The sequence below is a fragment of the Vulpes vulpes genome, chromosome 14 (assembly GCF_048418805.1).
Source record: "Vulpes vulpes isolate BD-2025 chromosome 14, VulVul3, whole genome shotgun sequence".
Taxonomy (NCBI): Eukaryota; Metazoa; Chordata; class Mammalia; order Carnivora; family Canidae; genus Vulpes; species Vulpes vulpes.
The window spans coordinates 22289387-22309898 of NC_132793.1; the positions used below are offsets into that span (position 1 = coordinate 22289387).

Here is a 20512-nt window from a genome sequence, read left to right on the forward strand (position 1 = left end):
AGGGAAGGGACAATTTAGGTGGGGATGGTGACGCGAGCGCGAGGAGGCGCTGTGGAGATTGGAGAACCACATCTGAATGGGGAGCCGAGGTTAGAGTCGGGCGTCCCCGAGAGCGGTGGGGCAGAACGCGGCCCTGTCTCCCCGCGTCTCTTCGAGCCCCCCAACTGGCTGCCCGGGAGCCCTGGGCTGCCTCTCGGGACTTAGCCCCTGCTTGTTTTCCTCCCCTAACCCCTGCAAAATTCCTTAGGACTCTGCTCAGGATGTAAACTGTTTTCTGTATTAATTTAGTGTCTTATCTTGAGCCAGCACCTTCTTTTGGCAAATGTGAGGTCCAAGCCTGAGATCGAGAGGGGAAACGATTTTCTAAGGATCTATAGCAACGTGGAAGCGGCTGAGAACTCCTGGGCCGGCCGGGCGGGCGGGCGGCGGAGCGCAGAAAGTATTAGCTGTTAGAATATGTGAGGATTCATCTGTCGGGCCCGCCCTGTGTGCTAGGACGGTGGCTCACACCGTGTGCGTCTGGACTGCCAGAGTTGCGTTCTCAGACCGCATCGCAGAACTGCCGAATCAGAAATTTTGGGAGTGGGGCCCATAATCAGCATTTTAGTAAGCCCTTCAGGTGGTGCCGTGCGCTTTGTACTTAGGTAATAAATTGAGACCAAGGCACTTCTGTGTGGTGGGTTTAAAGAGGCAGACTAACTTGTCTGGAATCACTCAACTAGTACCCTGGGTGTGTCTGACTCCAAAAACTGTACTCTTAACCTTAAGCTTTTCAGTCTTAACGAATGTCAGTGAGGTCAGAACATCCTTTGTAGGGGCACCTGGGTGGCCCAGTGGGTTAAGCGTCTGCCTTCAGCTCGGGTCATGATCCCAAGGGTCTTGGGATTGAGCCCACATAGGGCTCCCAGCTCAGCAAGGGGAATGGGGGTGGTCTGCTTCTTCCTCTCTCTCTGCCTCTCTCCCTGCTTGTGCTCTTTCTCTCTCTGTCAAATAAATAAATAAAATCTTAAAAAAAAAAAAAAACTTTGTATACCTGTCGACATTGACCTGTAGTTCTCCCCCTAGGTGAGCAAAGAATCTCCTAGGGAGCTTCTTCAGAATTCTATAGTTAGTGCTTTCAACCACAACTCAATTCCAAGATCCTCTTTCAATAAGTTGTGTGAGGTTGGACCCCAAAGGTAACATACATAGCAACAGACGCTACTCTGTCTGGACCTAGGGGGAGGGCCATATACCTAACATGGGTGCACACCTTTAGTCCTCTGACTTTCACATGGATCTTATTTTTTTCAGCCTTGCCTTTTTTCTGAACCATGTTCCCTCCCTTATGCAAAACTATGGTAAAGCCTAACTAGCTCATTCCAGTTTGAAAGTGTGCCATTGGTATAAAACTTCTTTTACAGATTCCCTGGGCACATGCAGTGCTGGAGACAAACTGATTATTCATTCTGTCGTAGAATGTTGGAAGAAATCATAGCCCAAAATCAAAGACAGAAAAGGTAAGTTTTCAGTCCACTGGACCTGGCGGTAAAGGTTTGTAATGGGGAGTTTGATCTGGAGGGTTAGGGAAGACAGAGCTCCGAAGGAAGAGTAGGAGTTAAGGGGAAGAGGGAAAGGAAGAGAAGAGAGCATGCTAGGAGATGAAACCATGTCAGCTACTGGTAGGGAACAAAACCACAAATTGGGAAGGAGTGGGAGGGACGTGCTGAAGAAATTGTTTTTGTTTTTTCCAGTTCTTTTGAAAAATAATTGACATACATCACTGTATAAGTTTAAGGCCTACCGCTTGATGGTTTGATTTACATCTGTTGTGAAATGAACACCATAATAGGTTCAGCTAATCTCCATCCTCTCATATAGATATAATGAAAAAAGAAAAAAAATTTTCTTTGTGATGAGAACTCTTAGGATTTATTATTTTTTTTTAAAGATTTGATTTATTTATTCATAGAGACACAGGCAGAGGGAGAAGCAGGCTCCATGCAGAGAGCCCGACTCAGGACTCCATCCAGGGTCTCCAGGATCACACCCTGGGCTGCAGGCGGCGCTAAACCGCTGTGCCACCGGGGCTGCCCAGGATTTATTCTTTTAACAAATTTTCAGTATATCTGTACAGCATTGTTAGCTATAGTCATCATGTTGTACCTTACATCCTTACATTTATTTATCTTACCTTACATCCTTACATCCTTACCTTACCTTACATCCTTACCTTACATACTTACATTTATTTATCTCAACTGGAAGTTTGTTTTAAAGATTTATTTATTGGGATCCCTGGGTGCCTCAGCAGTTTAGCTCCTGTCTTGGGCCCGGGGCATGATTCTGGAGTCCTGGGATCAAGTCCCACATTCGGCTCCCTGCATGGAGCCTGCTTCTCCCTCTGCCTGTGTCTCTGCCTCTCTCTGTGTCTCTCATGAATAAACAAATAAAATATTAAAAAAAAAATAAAGATTTATTTATTTATTTATTCATAGAGACACAGGCAGAGGGAGAAGCAGGCTCTATGCAGGGAGCCTGACATGGGACTCAATCCTGGGTCTCCAGGATCACACCCTGGGCTTCAGGGGGTGCTAAACCGCTGTGCCACCAGGCCCGCCCTCAACTGGAAGTTTGTATCTTTTAACTGCTTTCTCTGTTTTCTCCTCCCCCCAACCATCCACCTGTGATAACCACAAGTCTGATCTCTTTTTCTCTGAGTTTGTTTTTTAAGATTCCACATGTAAATGAGATCCATAAGGTATTGGTCTTTCTTCATCTGACTTATTTCACCCAGCATAAACCTCCAAGGTCCATACATATTGTCACAAATAGTAGGATTTCCTCATTTTTTGGTGGCTGGATAATCTTCCATGATGTGTATACCACAACTTCTTGATCCACTCATTTGTTGATGGACACCTAGTTGTATCTACTTGGTTTTTGTAAATAATGCTGCTGTGAACATGGGGCTACAGATATCTTTTTGAATTAGTGTTTTTATTTCCTTATTTCTTAGTGTTATATATTCCCAGAAGTGGAATTGCTGGATCATGGGGTATTTCTATTTTTAATTTCTTGAGGATCTTCCATATTGTTTTCCACAGTGGCTGCACCAATTTATATTCCTACCAACAGTGCATAAGGGCTCACTTTTATTTTATTTTACTTTATTTTATTTATTTATTTATTTTTAAAGTTTATTTATTTATTTATTCATGAGAGACACAGAGAGAGAAAGAGGCAGAGACACAGGCAGAGGGAGAAGCAGGCTCCATGTAGGGAGTCTGATATGGGACTCCGGGATCATGCCCTGGGCTGAAGGTGGCGCTAAACCACTGGGCCACTGCGGCTGCCCAAGGGCTCACTTTTAAAGAAAAAAAAAAAAAAAAAAAAAAAGACTGTTACAGTCACTCAGGAGATAGGTGGGGGCACTGAAGATGGAGAAAATTGGAATAAAATGGTAAATTCTTTCTTAAACTTAATTTTTTTACTTGCTATAAAATATACTTATAAAGTTTATGATTTTTTTTTTAAAGATTTTATTCATCGGGATCCCTGGGTGGCACAGCGGTTTGGCGCCTGCCTTTGGCCCAGGGCGCGATCCTGGAGACCTGGGATCGAATCCCACGTCGGGCTCCCAGTGCATGGAGCCTGCTTCTCCCTCTGCCTATGTCTCTGCCTCTCTCTCTGTTTGTGTGACTATCATAAATAAATAAAAAAAATTTTAAGATTTTATTCATTTATTCATGAGAGACACACACAGAGAGAGAGGCAGAGACACAGGCAGAGGGAGAAGCAGGCTCCATGCAGGAAGCCCGACGTGGGACTTGATCCTGGGTCTCCAGGATCAGGCCCTGAGCCAAAGGCAGACGCTCAACCACTGAGCCATCCAGGGATTCCCTAAAAATTATGATTTTTAAGTGTATAGTTTGGTGGTACAAGGAAGTACATTTACTTTGTTTTGCCACCACCATCCATTTTCAGAACCCTTTCATCTTGCAAAACTGAAAGTTTTGTGCCCTGACACTATTAACTCTCCAATCTCAGCCCCCAACAACTACCTATTTTACTTTCTGTCTCTAAATTTGACTAAGTACCTCATAAGAGTGGAATCACATCATGTTAGTCTTTTTCTAATTGAATTATTTCAGTTAGCATACTCTCTGCAGGATTCATCCATGGGATAGCCTATGTCAGAATTTTCTTCCTTTTTTAAGGCTGAATAATAAGTTTGTTAAATATTCATTAGGTGTTCATTGTATATATTGTTAACCTTAAAAGTAAAATTCACTTATTTTACCAGCAAAAATAAGTTTATTTGGGAATAGCAGAGTGCTGCAATTTGGGACATGCAAACTACAGCAAAATGATAGGCAAGTCTGGAGAACAAAGGAAAAAAACTTGCTTTTTTTTTTTAAAGATTTTATTTATTTATTTGAGTGAGAGAGAAAGAACACATGGGGGGGGGGAAGAGAGAAGAGGAGGGGAGAGGGAGAAGCAGAGGGGAGAGGGAGAAGCAGAGGGGAGAGGGAGAAGCAGGCTCCCCACCAAGCTGGGAGTCCCAACTACTTGGAGCTCCATTCCAGGACTCTGGAATCATGACCTGACCCAAAGGCAGATGGAGGAAAAACTTGCTTTTATAAAGGAAAGGGAGTTGGGAGGGGCTTTTTTAAACAAACAGTCCAAGCTGGAATAAGGTAGGAGTTTGAAGTATAGTGGCTTTTCATTGGCCATAATAGTTGTAACAGTCTCTCATTGACTGGGCTGTTGCTGGGAGAAGAGAAAATCTTTCTTCTTCCTGCTGAGATAGTAAAGAATAGGCTTTTTTCTTTTGGGACTACAAAGTAGGTCTCTTTCTGTTGAGGTCTGCAATTGATGAAGACTGATAACTGTGAGAGCTCCTCCTGCTGGCCTCCCAACTCCATTTTATTTTATTATATCATTTTTTAAAATGACTTTTTAAAATTTATTTTTTATTTTTAAAATAACTGCTACACTCAGTGTGGGACTCAAACTCACAACCCTGAGATCAGAGTCACACGTCTACCTATTGAGCCAGCGAGGTGCCCTCCATCTCCATTTTTTAAAAAAGATTTATTTATTTATTTGAGAGAGAGGGAGAGCATGCAGTAGTGCATACATGGGGGAAGAGGCAGAGGGATAGAGAGAGGAAGAGAATCTCAGACTCTCCACTGAGCTCAGAGCCCAATGTGGGGCTCTATCCCATGACCCTGAGATCATAACTTGAGCTGAAATCAAGAGTTGGCCACTTGACTGAGCCACCCAGGTGCCCCCCACCTCCATTTTAAATAAGCTTTCCTTTATTCAGTTTCAAAATATATACCTTATTGTTATTTGTTCATCTATTTTTTTAAAAGATTTTATTTATTTATCCTTAAGAGACAGAGAGAGAGGCAGAGACACAGGCAGAGGGAGAAGCAGGCTCTATGCAGGGAGCCCGACGCGAGACTCGATCCTGGGTCTCCAGGATCACGCCCTGGGCCGAAGGCAGCCGTCCAACTGCTGAGCCACCTGGGCATCCCTTGCTCATCTATTGAGGAACACTTAGGCTGCTTCTACCTTTTTGCTGTTGTGAATAATGTTACTATGAACATGAGTATACAGAAATCTGTTTATGTCCCTACTTTCAATTCTGTGGGGTATATACCCAGTGTGGAATTGCTGGATTATGTGATAATTCTCTTTTTAATTAAAAAAATTTATTTATTTATTTATTTGACACAGAGAGAGAGAGAGAAAGAGAGAGAGTGCAAGCAAGGAGAGCAGGAGAGGGAGAAGCAGGCTCCTCGCTGAGCAGGAAGGCTCAGCGATGTGGGGCTCAATCCCAGGATTTTGGGATCATGGCCCGAGCTGAAGGTAGTTGCTGAACAGACTGAGCCACCCAGGCACCCCTCTTTTTAATATTTTGAGGAACAACCATATTGTTTTTTATAGTGGCTGTACCATTTTGCATTTCAACCAACAGTATGCAAGAGTTCCAATTTCTCTACATTCTTGTCAATACTGGTTTTCTGTTTTTTTTTTTTTTTTAAGATTTTTAAAATTTATTTGAGAAAGAAAGAGTACACATGAGTTGGGGAGGAGGGGCAGAGGGAAGGGAAGAAGCTACTCCCTACTCAGCAGGGAGTTGGACATGGGGCTCTGACATGGAGCTCAATCCCAGGACCCTGAGATCATGACCTGAGCCAAAGGCAGACACTTAACCAACTGAGCCACCCAGGTGCCCCTGAGGTTTTGTTTTTTTCAGATTTTTTAAATTAATTAATTATTTATTTATTTATTTATTTATTTATTTATTTATTTATTGTTAAAATTTATTGGAGAGAGAGAGAGAGAGCACAAGTAGGGGGAGTAGCAGAGGAAGAGGGAGAAGCAGACTCCCTGCTGAGCAGGAAGTCCTTGATGAGGGTCTTGATCACAGGATCCTGAGATTGTGACCTGAGCCAAAGGCTGACACTTAACTGACTGAGCTACCCAGGTGCCTCAATAGTAGTATCCTTTGATATGCAAAAGTTTTTAATTTGGAAGGTACCTGGCTGGCTCAATGGCTGCCTGTGTCTCTGCCCCTCTCTCTCTCATGAATAAATAAATAAAATCTTAAAAAAAAAAGATTTATTTATTCATGAGAGACAGAGAGAGAGAGAGAGAGAGAGACAGGCAGAGGGAGAAGCAGGCTCCGTGCAGGGAGCCTGATGTGGGGCTCCATCTTGGGTCTCCAGGATCAGGCCCTGGGCCATCCGGGCTGCCCTGTGCTGTCTTTCTCAAATAAATAAAATCTTTTTTTATTTTTTGAGGTTTTATTCATTTATTCATGAGAGATAGGCAGAGACATAGGTAGATGGATAAGCAGGCTCCCTGTGGGGAGCCTGATGTGGGACTCAATGCCAGGACCTGAGCCAAAGGCAGGCTCCCTGCAAGGAGCCCAATGTGGGAATCACACCCTGAGCCAAAGGCAGACACTCAACCACTGAGCCATCAGGAGTCTCAATAAAATCTTTTGTAAAAAGATTTATTTATTTATTTATTTATTTATTTATTTATTCATTCATTCATTCATTCATTCATTCATTCATTCATTCATTCATTTATTTTAGAGGAGAGGGAGGGGCAGAGGGAGAGAGAGTCTTAAGCAGACTCTGCACTGAGCACAGAGCCTAACATGGGCCTCCATCTCACCACCCTGAGATCAGGACCTGAGCCAAAACCAAGAGTCAGGGATGCCTGGGTGGCTCAGCGGTTGAGTGTCTGCCTTTGGCTCAGGGTGTGATTCCCACATTGGGCTCCTTGCAGGGAGCCTTTTCTCCCTCAGCCTATGTCTCTGCCTCTCTCTCTTGCTGTGTCTCTCATGAATAAATAAATAAAATCTCTTTTTTTAAGATAAGACATGATAGACACACACACAGAGAGAGAGAGAGGGGCAGAGACACAGGCAGAGGAAGAAACAGGCTCCATGCAGGGAGCCTGTTCCGTGACTCGATCCCGGGACTTGGGAGGCGCCAAACCTTTGAGCCACCCAGGATCCCAATAAATAAAGTCTTAAAAAAGAACCAAGAATCAGATGCTGAACCGACATTGCCACCTAGGTACCCTAGAGAATATGACTCTTGATCTCAGGGTCATGAGTTTAAGCCCCATGTTGGGTGTAGAGATTACTAAAAAAAAAAATAAAAAGACTTAAAAAAAAAAAAGGCATTGCCAAATCAACACCAACAAGCTTCTCCCCTGATTTATTTCTTCTAAGAGTTTTTTTAGTTTAGCTCTTATATTTAGATCTCTGATCCATTTTGAGTTAATTAATTAATTAATTAATTTTATTTTATTTATGATAGTCCCACAGAGAGAGAGAGAGAGAGGGAGAGACATAGGCAGAGGGAGAAGCAGGCTCCATGCACTGGGAGGCCGACGTGGGATTCGATCCCGGGTCTCCAGGATCGCGCCGTGGGCCAAAGGCAGGCGCCAAACCGCTGTGCCACCCAGGGATCCCTAATTTATTTATTTTTATATTTTTAAAAGATTTTATTTATTTGAGGGAGAGAAAGATATCAGGAGCAGGTGGGAAAGCTAGAGTGAGAAGCAGACTCCCTGCTGACCAAGAAGCCTGATGCGGGACTAGATCGAAGACCCTGGTATCATGACCTAAGCCCAAGGCAGATGCTTAACTGACTGAGCTACCCAAATGCTCTTTTTTGTTGTTGTTGTTTAATGTAAGCTCTGTGAACTTAGGACCCCAAGATCAAGAGTCATATACCCTAATGACTGAGCCAGACAGGCATCCCATTGAGCTAATTTTTTTTTTATATGGTTTTAGATAAGGGTCCTTTGTCATTCTTTTACCTGTGGATATCCAGTCTTCCCAGCACCATTTGTTAAAAAGACTGTCCTTCCGGGGTGCCTGGGTAGCTCAGTGGTTGAGCATCTGCCTTTGGCTTGGGGCGTGATCCTGGGTTCCTGGGACTGAGTCCTGCATTGGGCTCCCCATAGGGAGCCTGCTTCTCTCTCTGCCTCTGTCTTTGCCTCTCTGTGTGTCTTTCATGAATAAATGAGTAAAATCTTTTTTTTTTTTGAATGAGTAAAATCTTAAAAAAAAAAAAAAAAGACTGCCTTTCCTGCATCCAAATAATCTTAGCACTTTTGTTGAAAATCATATGGCCACATATATGAGGGTTTATTGCAAGGCTGTCAGTTCTATTCCTTTGGTCTGTTTTTTCTGTCTTTGTGCCAATACCACATTGTTATGATTACTTTATTTTTATTATTTTATTATTTATTTGTTTGTTTGCTTGTTTGTTTATTTATTTATTTATTTATTATTATTTTTTAATATATTTTTTTAAGATTTTATTTATTCATTCATGATAGTCACACACACACACACACACACACACACACACACACAGAGAGGCAGAGACACAGGCAGAGGGAGAAGCAGGCTCCATGCAGGGAGCCTGACGTGGGATTCGATCCCAGGTCTCCAGGATCACGCCCTGGGCCAAAGGCAGGTGCTAAACCGCTGCACCACCCAGGGATCCCTATCTATCTATCTATCTATCTATCTATCTATCTATCTATTTATTTATTTATTTATTTATTTTTTATTTATTTATTTATTTATTTATTTATTCATGAGAGACACAGAGAGATAGAGAGACAGAGGGAGAAGCAGGTTCCATGCAGGGAGCCCCATGTGGGGCTTGATCCTGGGACTCCAGGATCACACCCTGAGCCAGGGGCAGACGCTTTAACCGCTGAGCCACCCAGGCATCCCTGTTTTGATTACTTTAGCTTTGCAGTGGGTTTTGACAGGAAGTGTGAGTCTTCCAGCTTTGTTCTTTTTCCAGACTGTTTTGGCTATTGGGGGTTCCTTAAGATACCATACACATTTATTTTTAAAGATTTTACTTATTGGGGGATCCCCAGGTGGCTCAGCGGTTTAGCGCCTGCCTTCAGCCCAGGGCATGATCCTAGAGACCCGGGATCGACTTCTGCATCAGGCTCTCAGCGTGGAGCCTGCTCCTCCGTCTGCTTCTTTCTCTCTCTCTCTCTCTGTGTCTCTCATGAATAGATAAATAAAATCTTAAAAAAAAAAAAAGATTTTATTTATTATGAGAGACACAGACAGAGAGGCTGAGTTCCAGGCTCCTCACAGGGAGCCTGATGAGGGACTTGATCCTGGATTCCTGTCACGCCCTGAGCTGAAGGCAGACACTCAACCCCTAAGTCACCAGGCGTCCCCCATATACATTTTAGAGTGAGTTCTGTTTCTGGGGGAAAAAAAGTCACTGGAGAGGTGCCTGGCTGGCTCAGCTGGTAGAACATACATGTGACTCTTGATCTAGGGGTCCTGAGTTCATGACCCAAGTTGGGCACGGAGCCTGTTTTTTGTTTTTGTTTTTGTTTTTAAGATTTTATTTATTTATTCATGAGACACACACACACACACACACACACACACACACACACACACACACACACAGAGGGGCAGAGACACAGGGAGAGGGAGAAGCAGGCTCCATGCAGGGAGCCTGACATGGGACTCGATCCTGGGTTCCCACGCTGCAGGCAGCACTAAACTGCTATGCCACTGGGGCTGCCCAAGATTTTATTTCTTTATTCATGAGAGACACACAGAGAGAGAGGCAGATACAAGCAGAGGGAGAAGCAGGCTCGCAAGGAGGCTGATGTGGGACTTGATCCCAGATTGCTCACTCAACTGCTGAGCCACCCAGGCATCCTGAAGTCAGTGGGATTTTGATGGAGATTGCAGTAAAAATCTGTAGGTAAGTCTTCCAATCCATGAACTCGAGATATTTTTTCATTTATTCTTATCTTCCTTAATTTCATTCAGCAATGTTTTATAGTTTTAAATGCCTAAGTCTCACTTCTTTGGTTAATTCTTAACTATTTTATGCTTTTTGATGCTATTATAAATTGAAATTTTTAAAAATTAACTTTTTGGATTGTTCATTGTTTGTGTATAGAAATACAGCTGATTTTTAAAAAAGATTTATTTATTTATTCATGAGCAAGGCAGAGACATAAGCAGAGGGAGAAGCAGGCTCCTTTTGGGGAGCCTGGTGTGGGACTTGATCCCAAGACCCCAGGATCACAAACTGAGTCAAAGGCAGACGCTTAACCTCTGGGCCATCCAGGCACCCTGAAACAAACTGATTTTTGGTGATTTTGTATCCTGCAACTTTGCTGAATCTGTTTATTATTTTCTGTTTTCTTTTGGTTGAGTCTTTAGGGTTTCCTACATATGTGATCATATCACCTGCAAACAGATAACTTTATTTTTTGCAAGAAGAGTTTTATATGTCCTATTATATTGTGAAGCTCTTAACTCTGAGATTCATTAAGTTTGTGATTTCATAGGGAGAGGGTCACAGAAAGTTATATTTAGAGGGGTCCTTAGATCCAGTCCAGGTCAGTATCACACAGCAAGTTAGAGGTTCATTGGTATCTGAAACCCAATCTGTGTTCCTCCTCTTAGCTTTCTAGGAGCAGACAAAGCCAAGCTGGGAGCTAGCATGGAGAGCCCTTGCCTAGCCCTATTTATAGGACTGAGACTTGATCCCTTTGTGCTTTCACCCAAGGCTTTCCTTATCTTAGGAAGTGGGGAGTCTGGCTGAATCCCAGTGCATCCATCTGGTTAAAATAAACATCCTGGGTGGTCTAAGATGGAAAAGAACTTGATGAAGAGTCAGATTTGGAAGTGGGAGAGAGATTTGGAAGTAGGACAAATTTTGCTTTTGTGAGGTTGGGACTTTTTAAGCACCAGTTGAACACATGATCTCAGCCTTGGGGCTGAGTATGTCCTCTCAGCTGAATGCCTCTATACCACTGCCAGCTGCTTGTTGAGGGTTTGGAGAGGAAAGTGTGCTCTGAGGGGTAAGATTGAGGGCCCTAGACAGACACAGATGAAGTCACAGAAATCAGAGGAGTCCTGTGGGAAAAAAACCACAAGCTGTGGAAAGAGCACCCATTGTGAAGTAGAGGACTTAGTTTGTATCCAGGTCCTCTTTTTGCCTACAATAAATATTTTACTAGTACTTACTGGGTTCTTACTAGGAGCCAATTTTGCTAATGTTTTACATGTTTTTCTCCAAAAGTTGGTCAGGCTCGTAACCACTATACCAAACTCCTTTTACCTTTATTTTAAAATTTTCTACAGCAAATGTGGATTATTTATGTAATTAAAATGACAGTCTCTAAAAAAAAAATAAACCAAAAAAATAAAAAATAAAATGACAATCTCAAGAAGGCTACACTTGACCTTCAGACCACCATAGGGGCCTGCGAGCTGAGGGGAAGTCAACTGATTTGTCATAGGGAGGGGTAAATCACTTGGTGCTACCCTTCTTCCTCTCATCTTAAAACTTGAAAGATAATGTGCTGTCTTAACCTAGAAGCTTCCTTGGGATAAGTCACTGTCCTGATTATAAATGATCAGGCCCCTGGAGCAATAGTATGAGAATCTCCTGTGGCGGAAACAAAGAGTGCAGATTCCTGGACTCTCTGGAGGTGAGGTCTGGGAATTTGCATTTTTGTAAGCCCTCCTGATAATTTTGATACATATTAAGGCTTGAGAAACACTTCTCTGGCTAACTCCTTTCAGTTCTGCCACTTAACAGCTGTGTGGTATGGGGCAAGTCATTTTCACAGTTCTGTTTTACTCTTAGCCCTGTGCTGAGAGGCCAGATAATAACAATATATAATAACAGTAACATGTGGATTATCCTATTTCATTCTCCTAAGAGCTGATTATTACCATTTCCATTTTATTGAAGAGGAGACTGAAGTTTCGAAGGTTAAATGATTTGCCTATGATCACAACAGCTAGTTAGGTGACAGAGCCAGAATTTGAATGCAGGCTTAGATTATGGAGAAGGGCTTTGGAAACCAGGAACATTGAGAGCATTGATGATTATTATTTACATGTCCCTCCCTGAGTTCCCTTATTCTCTATAGCTCCAGTGGCTAACATAGCAAGGTTACAGCCTACCAAGGCAGCCTAAGTCCCTCCCTTTTGGTATTTTTTTCCCATTAGCAGTTTCTAAACTAGAGTGTAATTTTTATTTATTTTCTTAGTTATTGATTTAGTAATCTTTACCCCCATCATCGGCTGGAACTCATGACCCTGAGATCAAGAGTCAGATGCTCCACTGACTGAGCCAGCCAGGCGCCCCTAAAGTATACTTTTTAAATCCAGAGGGGAGTCCAACCCTAGAGGTGTTTTTTTTTTTTTTTAAAGATTTTTAAGTAATTTCTACACTCAACGTGGGGCTCAAATTCAGACCCCAAGATCAAGAGTTGCATGCTCTACTGAGTCAGCCAGGTGCCCCCAGAAATGCACTTAAATGCAGTTTCCTAAATGGGACTGTTACAGGAAAGTTAGATGTCTTTAGATAATATTTCTAGCTTCAGAGGAGAGAGGTGTTAGTCATGTTATCCCTGTCAACTTTCGTTAAATTGCTTACTAAAAAAAAAAATTAAAAAAAAAAATAAAGTGCTTGCTTATTAAAGGGCTCATAAATTTGAGTTTTGATGTTGAAGATGCTTTTGGTTTCAGTTCTTTGAAAAGTATTTGCAGGAAGCCATCTCTGCTAAGGCAGTCAAACCATCCAAATCGCTTCCCCTTTTAGGGTAATATTAATTTTCCAGATGAAAATGATTATTAAAACTTATTTTGAAGAACCCTTCCAGCCTGTTTCTATTCTTCCAAGACCTAGGGCCAGGTGTCCAGTTTGAGGGATACTGCGAGAGGGAAGTGGAAAAGCAGGACATCCGATGAATGGCTAAACTTTCAAACTGGGGCTCTTTAATCTGGGGAACATGAAGGGGGGTGGGGACTGACTCCAGATCTCTAAAGGAGAGTGATTAAGTGTCCTCCTTCTAGGTCTGTTGGAATCAGGAAGAAGCTGGTTTGGTTCAGAAGAAATTTTTAATGCTCAGCTTAGGCCATGTTAGTTGAACACCAGGAGGCAGTGAACTGCCCATCACTAGATCAAATAAGGTCTAGGCAGATGTCAGAGTGACCTTCAAGCAAGACAGACTTGAATTCATATCCCAGCTCCATTTAATACTGGCTGTATAGTTCAGGCCAAGTAATTTAATGAACCCTCGGCTTCTTTAAGAAGGGCATTTCCCTTTTTTTTGTGTATATACAAAAATTAAAATAATAATGAACACTGCAGGGGCCCAGGCACATAGCAGGTCTGTTTACTACTACAGGCCGTGATTTTGCACTGTTTGGGCTGTAGTTAAACGTATAGTCAGTCATTTCCTTACTAAATAAGTGGAACTCAGCTAGCTTAAGCAAAAAAGGGAAATTTACTAGCTTACGTAATAGGGGAAGTCTAGAGATGGTACCAGTTTCAGACATGACTAAAGCATCCATTTCATCTCTGCTGCTTTCTGTGCTGGCTTCATACTTCATCCTATAGTCCTATGGTTTCCTCACTGTTGAGGGGGAGGATAAAGTTGCTAACTCTCCAAGTTCCCTCACCACTCAGCAATCCCAAAGCTTGATTGTTTATCCCAGGGAAGACTGGTACAGCTTGGGAGATACATGCCCCCTGCCCACGGTGATTAAAGGGATATGGACCAGGGTTGAGGCCAAGGAAATAAGGATGCAGGATGAGGCCCTGTAATAACTCAGCAATTGCCCCTCTTCCAGATGAGGTCCAGGGTCACCGTGGGTCAATCTGTTTCTGCTTTAAAAAACAAAACAAGGGACACCTGGTGGCTCAGCGGTTTGGCACCTGCCCTCGGCCCAGGGCGTGATCTTGGAGACCCAGTATCGAGTCCCACACTGGGCTCCCTGCGTGGAGCCTGCTTCTCCCTCTGCCTGTGTCTCTGCCTCTCTCTCGCTCTCTGTGTCTCTCATGAATAAATAAAAACAAAACAAAAACCAAAAACAACTTTATTTGACGAAAGACAAAAACAAAAGTTATTTACAGTAGTTTTTTGCTCAAATAATTCAATGGGATAACTGTGCTTCTCCTCCAGGTTTATTGTACAACCAAACCAAGCGGAGGCTGCCCCACCCCCAGCCTCCCCATCTTACACAAGGGGGGAATGCCAACCAGAATTCAGCAGCATGGCTCCTCACCCCTCACCACCTCTACTGCTCAGTGCACTGCGGGAAAGGAAGTCCCACCCCAGCCCAGTATACTTCCAGGGTCCCTTGCTACAAGCATCTTCCAACAGTCACACCAGACCTGGGCTCAGACATGGGTGGGGGTGGAACAGGCTGGGCAAACAGCTTCAAGTAATCTTGAAGCTGCTATGTTCTTTCTTCCCCAGCTGGGCCTCAGGAGGGTGAGGATCCCTGATCCCCCTGGGACATGCAAGGATGGGTTGGGGTGGCAAAAGAGAGAGCCGAAGAAACTTGCCCACTCACAAAGAGCAAAGCTCCCTCTCCTTAAATAGCTAATCCCCATTCCCACAGCAGTGGGTAGGTCAAGCCACTGAGAAGTCAGGTAGCCTCCCTGAAGCCTTCAGGGATCATCCTAGAAAGGACAGAACACACGTTGCTGCCTTTCTCCTGGCTAGGCCCACCCAAAAGTCAGTCAACTTCCAGGAATCTCCCCCTTGTACCTGACTTGACAACTTCAGGAAACTATAGGCTGGGGGCTCCTGACCTGTCTTTTGGCCCAGTAACAATGTTATTTAGAACAAAAATATTTTGGCTAATAGTAACCTAGGATTAGTGTTTCTTAGGATATATAAAGATGGGTGTATTGCTGTCAGCAATGAGACAGCAAATTAAAAAATGGGGAGGAGGGAGAAGAGTAAGACCAATGGTTATCAGTTTCACTGTGAAGTTCAGGGCAGAGGCCTCCGCAACTCCAATTTAAAGAAAGGTGCAACACAAAGACACAGTGGACAGGCTTCATAACCGATTTCCAGCCCCAGCCTCCACAGAGGATGGCTCTTGTGCAGCTGGAGGCACGTTCCCTGCTTCTTGCCACTGTCCTGGGAAAAACTGCCCATCTGAGTCAGCTACAAGCGCTTCCTGACCAGTAGGTGGCTCACTTCTCTCCCAAGTAGGAGCTACTGGCAGCTTTTGATATTCTGGCCCCTCTAATCCAAGTTCTTAAAGGAATTCAAAACTCAGGCTGCAGGGCCAAGCTTTCAAGGATAAAGAAGGAAAAACATTAAAGAGAAAACAAAACAAAACAAAACACCCAAACCCATTGCCTTGGTCTAGCTTACTTCCCCCATGCCCCCAAACAGAGTAAAAACAAGAATTAAAAAAACAAAACAAACAAACCAAGCCAAAAACCACCTCTGGTTTTATCATCCTTCTCTGCTTTTCGCTTAGAAGGTTTGGTCAGATTGTGTTGGACCCTCTTCTTTATTCTTTAGAAGGCTTTATTCCCTTCTGTCCCTGATGCAGAAAAGCCAAAGCCCCAAACGTTTTTTTTTTTTTCTTTCTTTTCTTTCTTTTTGTAAATCAAACCAACAATAAAACAGCCATTTGGAATTTTGCAGATATTCAGCTGGTCCCCAAAATAAAAATGCTCCTTCGTTGTAAAACACTCACTAGTTGCAGTGGTGCATAATTCCCAGTTCATCAGACTCCCATTACACAACACTCTCACTCCCCACACCTGGGCTAACTACTCCCATTAATGCAAACCCCAGCAAAAAAGGGAAAAATAAACACAAAGTTTAGTGAAAACCTAAACATTGAACTGGAGTCAGTTCTGTTACATCTGCTGGGTTCCTCTTCTCTTTTGTTCACACTTAGGAACTTGGAATGTCCATACTTGGCTTAACAAAAAGAGGCCCAGCTCTGGGGCATAGGTCTGAATGTGGCAGGTTTCCTGTGCCCAGCCTCAGAAAGCAGGCTGGAACAAAGGTGTCCTGGGGATCCTCTGGAGAAGCAGCAGCAGCACCATGCCTGTCTCCAATCTCAATCTCATCACTGAGGCCTGGAGAAATGGCAGTTAGCAGAGAGGTCCCCATCACAGTGCAGTGACACTGACTGGCGTCTTCCCGCTGAGGACCTCTGGACAGAGGCGATGACCCCGATGTTTGGCAGTGACCCAAAGAAAACCCTCTGTATGAAAGGGAACCAAAACGGAAACCCAGGACAGCTGGCTCGAGCCTCGAGCACCCCTTTTGGCAGATGCCTACTTGGGGTTTTCAGAGACTAAGGGGATAGGAGTGCGCAGTAAGGGAGGCGATGGGTCCTGCTGCTTCTGAAGCTCCATCTCAGCAGCCCTCTGTAGTGCCACCTCCACCAGCAGCTGGAAGCTACTGAAGTCCTCCTTGTCCTGCTCCGGGGGTGTGGGCGGAGGTGTATTAAAGAGTCCACCTGTGGGGCTTCCAGCTTCAGCCCTGGTCAGTAGGGTGAGTGTGTTGCCAGGGGTCACCAGGGACTTAGGGGGCTCCAGCTCCCCTTGTGGAAAAGGGGCTGCTGGCTTTTCCCCCTGGCCTGAGTGGAGTGGCATGGAGCACACGGATAAGGAGAGCACATTGGTGGGGGCTGGTACAGACACAGCCAGCACCGAGGGGCTGCCACCACGGGGGAGGGCCACATCTGAGGCCTTACCCCCTCGGCGGGAGATGGTGAACTGATTGGGGTCTTTGCCATCCTTCCGAAGCATGTCTGGGAGAAGCCGCCGCCGGGCATTGATGAACCAGTTGCATATCTGGAATGCGTATAAAAGGCTGTGATCAGGTCACTCAGTCAAAACCAGCTACGAAGCACCTATGTTCCTGGCCCCAGAAACAAAGCAGAAACAACACAGACATAATCCCAGCCTTCACACAGGTTCATGTTGGGAAGAGAGAGTTAAAGAAGAAATCCTACAAATGAATAGAAAATTACAGCTCTGATTCAGCCTGTGAAGGGAAGGTGCAGTGGTGGGGGTAGTAACAGGAAGACCCAATCTAGTCTTTGTGGGCTCAGGGTAGAACTGGCTGAGCAGGCAGGGCTGATCCCACTAGGCCAGAACACCATGGCAAACCACTAAAGGGCCCAAACTGTGGCCTGCTGGCCTCCATTGGACACTATAGGTCCCCCTCCTGGCACTGTCTCCCCACTGTTTATTAACAGATATTTATACAGAGCATGCATTAGCTGCTGTAGGCAGCAAAGACAGGAACCCTCTCCCCCTCACCTCCTAGGTGCCAGGATATTGGGAACTGTGTGGGCTGTGGTAATTCCTAATGTTCCTCTATCATTTGCTGAATGGTTCAAGGCCCAGCTCTCCATAGGAATCCCGTTATCAGTTTCTACCCCTGTTTTTCACCTCTCTTGGCCCATCCCAGGAGCAAGCCCTGGATACCACCTTCCTGTGGACTCTTTCTGCCTCTACTAAGCCAAAGGGACAGCCACCTGTGACAGGAACTGGTGCCTGGAGTTGGCATGGCTCTTTGCTCAGCAAGCTGGAAAGCTCCTGGTCAGGGCAGAGCCAGAGCCTTCTTGTGGCTTCTCTTCCTCTCCATTCTAGGCTGACCCTGGGGTTCTCATTTACTCCTTTTCATCTATAGGGTCTTCCCAGTCAGAACACATACACAACAGCAGGCATCAGCAGATACTGGTTGAGCTGAATGCTGGCTAGAGTTGCAGAGGAGCTCCAGAGAGAGGTAGTGCTGAATAGCTGGGTGCTTAAAAGAAAAGGGACTCGATATCTCTGATACCAAGTATCACGCCAGCTACCTCACCTGTATTGTTTCATCTATATACAAGCCTGAAAGGTAGTAAACAATGTCCCCAAAGTACAGAGGAGGGAACTGAACTCTTAAAAGATGAAAGAATGTGCTCAAAGTCACACAGGCTCTGAGTGTGGAGCTGGAATCCAAACCCAGGTCTCCTGGCTTTAAGGCCCCTACTGCTGTTCTTACTGTGCTTTGTTTTTTTTTTTTTTTTTTTGCTTTGTTTTGTCTTACCAAACAGGTGGAACGGATAATCGAATTAATCATGATCCTAATTCTAAAAGCAAATACTAGTTGAACACAAAACATACCAGGTACTGTTCTGGACATTTCCCATCTAATTACTCATTTAATTTTCAACAACTTATGAGACAGGTATTGTGATGATCACTTTATTTGAATTGGTGAATAAACAGAGGCCCCGATCAGAGAGGTTCAGTAACTTGCTCAAGGTCACCAGTTCAAAGGCTGGGCTCTGTTCCAGGCAACCCCCACTGCCAGGTGAAAAGAAAATACTAAAGCCTTTTCTGCTCACTCAGATGCTTCATTCCTGCATCCTGCAGCTGCCTCATCAGCTACCTGTGCTACCAGAGAATACTGTGCCTGCTCACCTTAGCTCTGCATGCAGAGGAAATGGCTAGGTCACAGTGACCTGGCTCAAATGAAGTAGAGATGAGTGTTTCCATTGAGAAAGCAGGCTTAGGGAGAGGAGCCTAGCAGCTGTGTGGGCACCTAGCCCCTAGTTGCGCCTCCCATTTTGGCTTAGAATTCTGGGAAGAAAAGAGCAGAAAAACACCACCCCACACATATACTCTCCCACATGCTCACCCTGGCCCACAGAAAACTTGGCAGCCTACTATCTGTTTTGTCTTCTCATCCGCTAGAAATGCGCAGCTGAGGGGGGCTGGGCAAGGGCAGAGGCCTGAGTGCACACCAATGCCAGCTGTGATAACAGGCTATCAGGATTTTCTGTAGCCCCTTCCAGCTGCCCGACCCATGCCCAAGTCAGGAAAAGAGCATGTGATCTGCCCCCACTCAAGGTCTTTGGGGAGGTGGTAGGGAGAATGCCAAGGTGAATTCTGTGATTGATATGGCACAACACAGGCTGGGTGCCTAAAAGCCTGTCTCTACCACAAAACAGCCGTGTGTGAAAGGGTGCTGTCCTGCCAGTACTTTTTATCAGTGGCTGAGATGAACGTGGGAGGAATGAATCGCTGTGGCAAACGGGAGTGGGAGGGGCACCAGGAAGCTGATGAAGGCCAGGAGGATCAGAGGAGGCCTTTGAAGAAGGCGACACATGTGCTTTAATTTTAATGTCTTTTCAGCTTTGAAAGACAGAAGCAAAAGAAGGGAATGAAGTGAAGGCATGGAAAGACCTTTCCCCAAACATCACTATACCTGCTACTTGTGCTGTGACCAGCCATACCCAGGTGCTCTCAAAGGCAGCGGTTTATAGAAGAATCACCTTGAGGGTGACTTTAAAAAAAAAAAAGCTATCTCTTGGAGGCACCTAGCTGGGTCAATTTGGTGGAGCGTGCAACTCTTGATCTTAGGGTTGTGAGTTTGAGCCTGACATTGGGTGTGATTACTTATTTATAAATAAAACTTAACAACAACAAAAAACGTCTCTCTCATCTGCTCTATGGATCCGGGGGGGGGGGGGGTCAGGAATATGCATTTTATTTTTTTATTTTTAAAAAGATTTTATATATTAGCACGAGCACAAGTGCGCACAAGCAGGATGAGCAGCAGGCAGAGGGAGAAGTAGGCTCCTTGCTGAGCAGAGAGCCTGACATGGGGCTCAATCATAGGACCTCAGGACCCAGAGATCATGACCTAAGCCAAAGACTGAGCCACCCAGTTGCCCAGGAATGTGTTTTTAAACCAGCTCCCTGAGTTCTGCTGCCCAGACTTAGGAACCAATGGTTTAACCCGCCCACCTCCATCCCCTCTCCCATTTTGGGAAAGGCTTCTCAGGAAACTGATCTGAATGGAGTCCTAAAGGACTTGAAGGAATGGGGAACTCAGCTGACACCACATTAATTAATTACATTGAATTCTTAGTCCATTAAGTATTGTCTTCCCTCCCTACAGGATGCTACCCAGGGGCAGAGATAGTGCCTGTTCTACCTCTGTGTTTTCAGCACACAGCTCTGGGCCTGGCATAGAGCACACCCCCAATCAGTATGAGAATGAAAAAATGGGGCCCAAACCCTCCCTGCCACGCTTACCTTCCCTCCCCAACAGGCAGCCAGCCCCTTAGAACAGTCAGAAATCACAGCAATAAAGTGGACTCAGAGGGTGTCACGGGGATATGTGAAAACCCTTCACAAATGAC

General features: G+C 44.6%; 1 protein-coding gene and 1 long non-coding RNA gene across 5 annotated transcripts in view; one reads left to right on the plus strand and one right to left on the minus strand.

Moving 5' to 3' along the window:
• LOC112928188 (uncharacterized) lies at nucleotides 1–19615 on the plus strand. Its single transcript, XR_011996930.1, has 4 exons — nucleotides 1–89; nucleotides 1404–1499; nucleotides 18416–18488; nucleotides 19500–19615. It is a non-coding gene; the product is annotated as an uncharacterized lncRNA (long non-coding RNA).
• Nucleotides 14408–20512, minus strand: part of TGIF2 (TGFB induced factor homeobox 2) — a 14747-nt gene continuing 8642 nt past the window's right edge. For 3 of the 4 annotated variants that reach the window (XM_026009751.2, XM_026009752.2, XM_026009750.2), the window contains exon 3: nucleotides 15925–17165. In XM_026009751.2, coding sequence (XP_025865536.1) covers nucleotides 16644–17165 — 522 coding nt within the window. In that variant the 3' untranslated portion in view covers nucleotides 15925–16643. Of the gene's footprint in view, nucleotides 17166–20512 lie in introns of all 4 variants that reach the window. The other variant, XM_026009749.2, reaches the window with a different exon arrangement.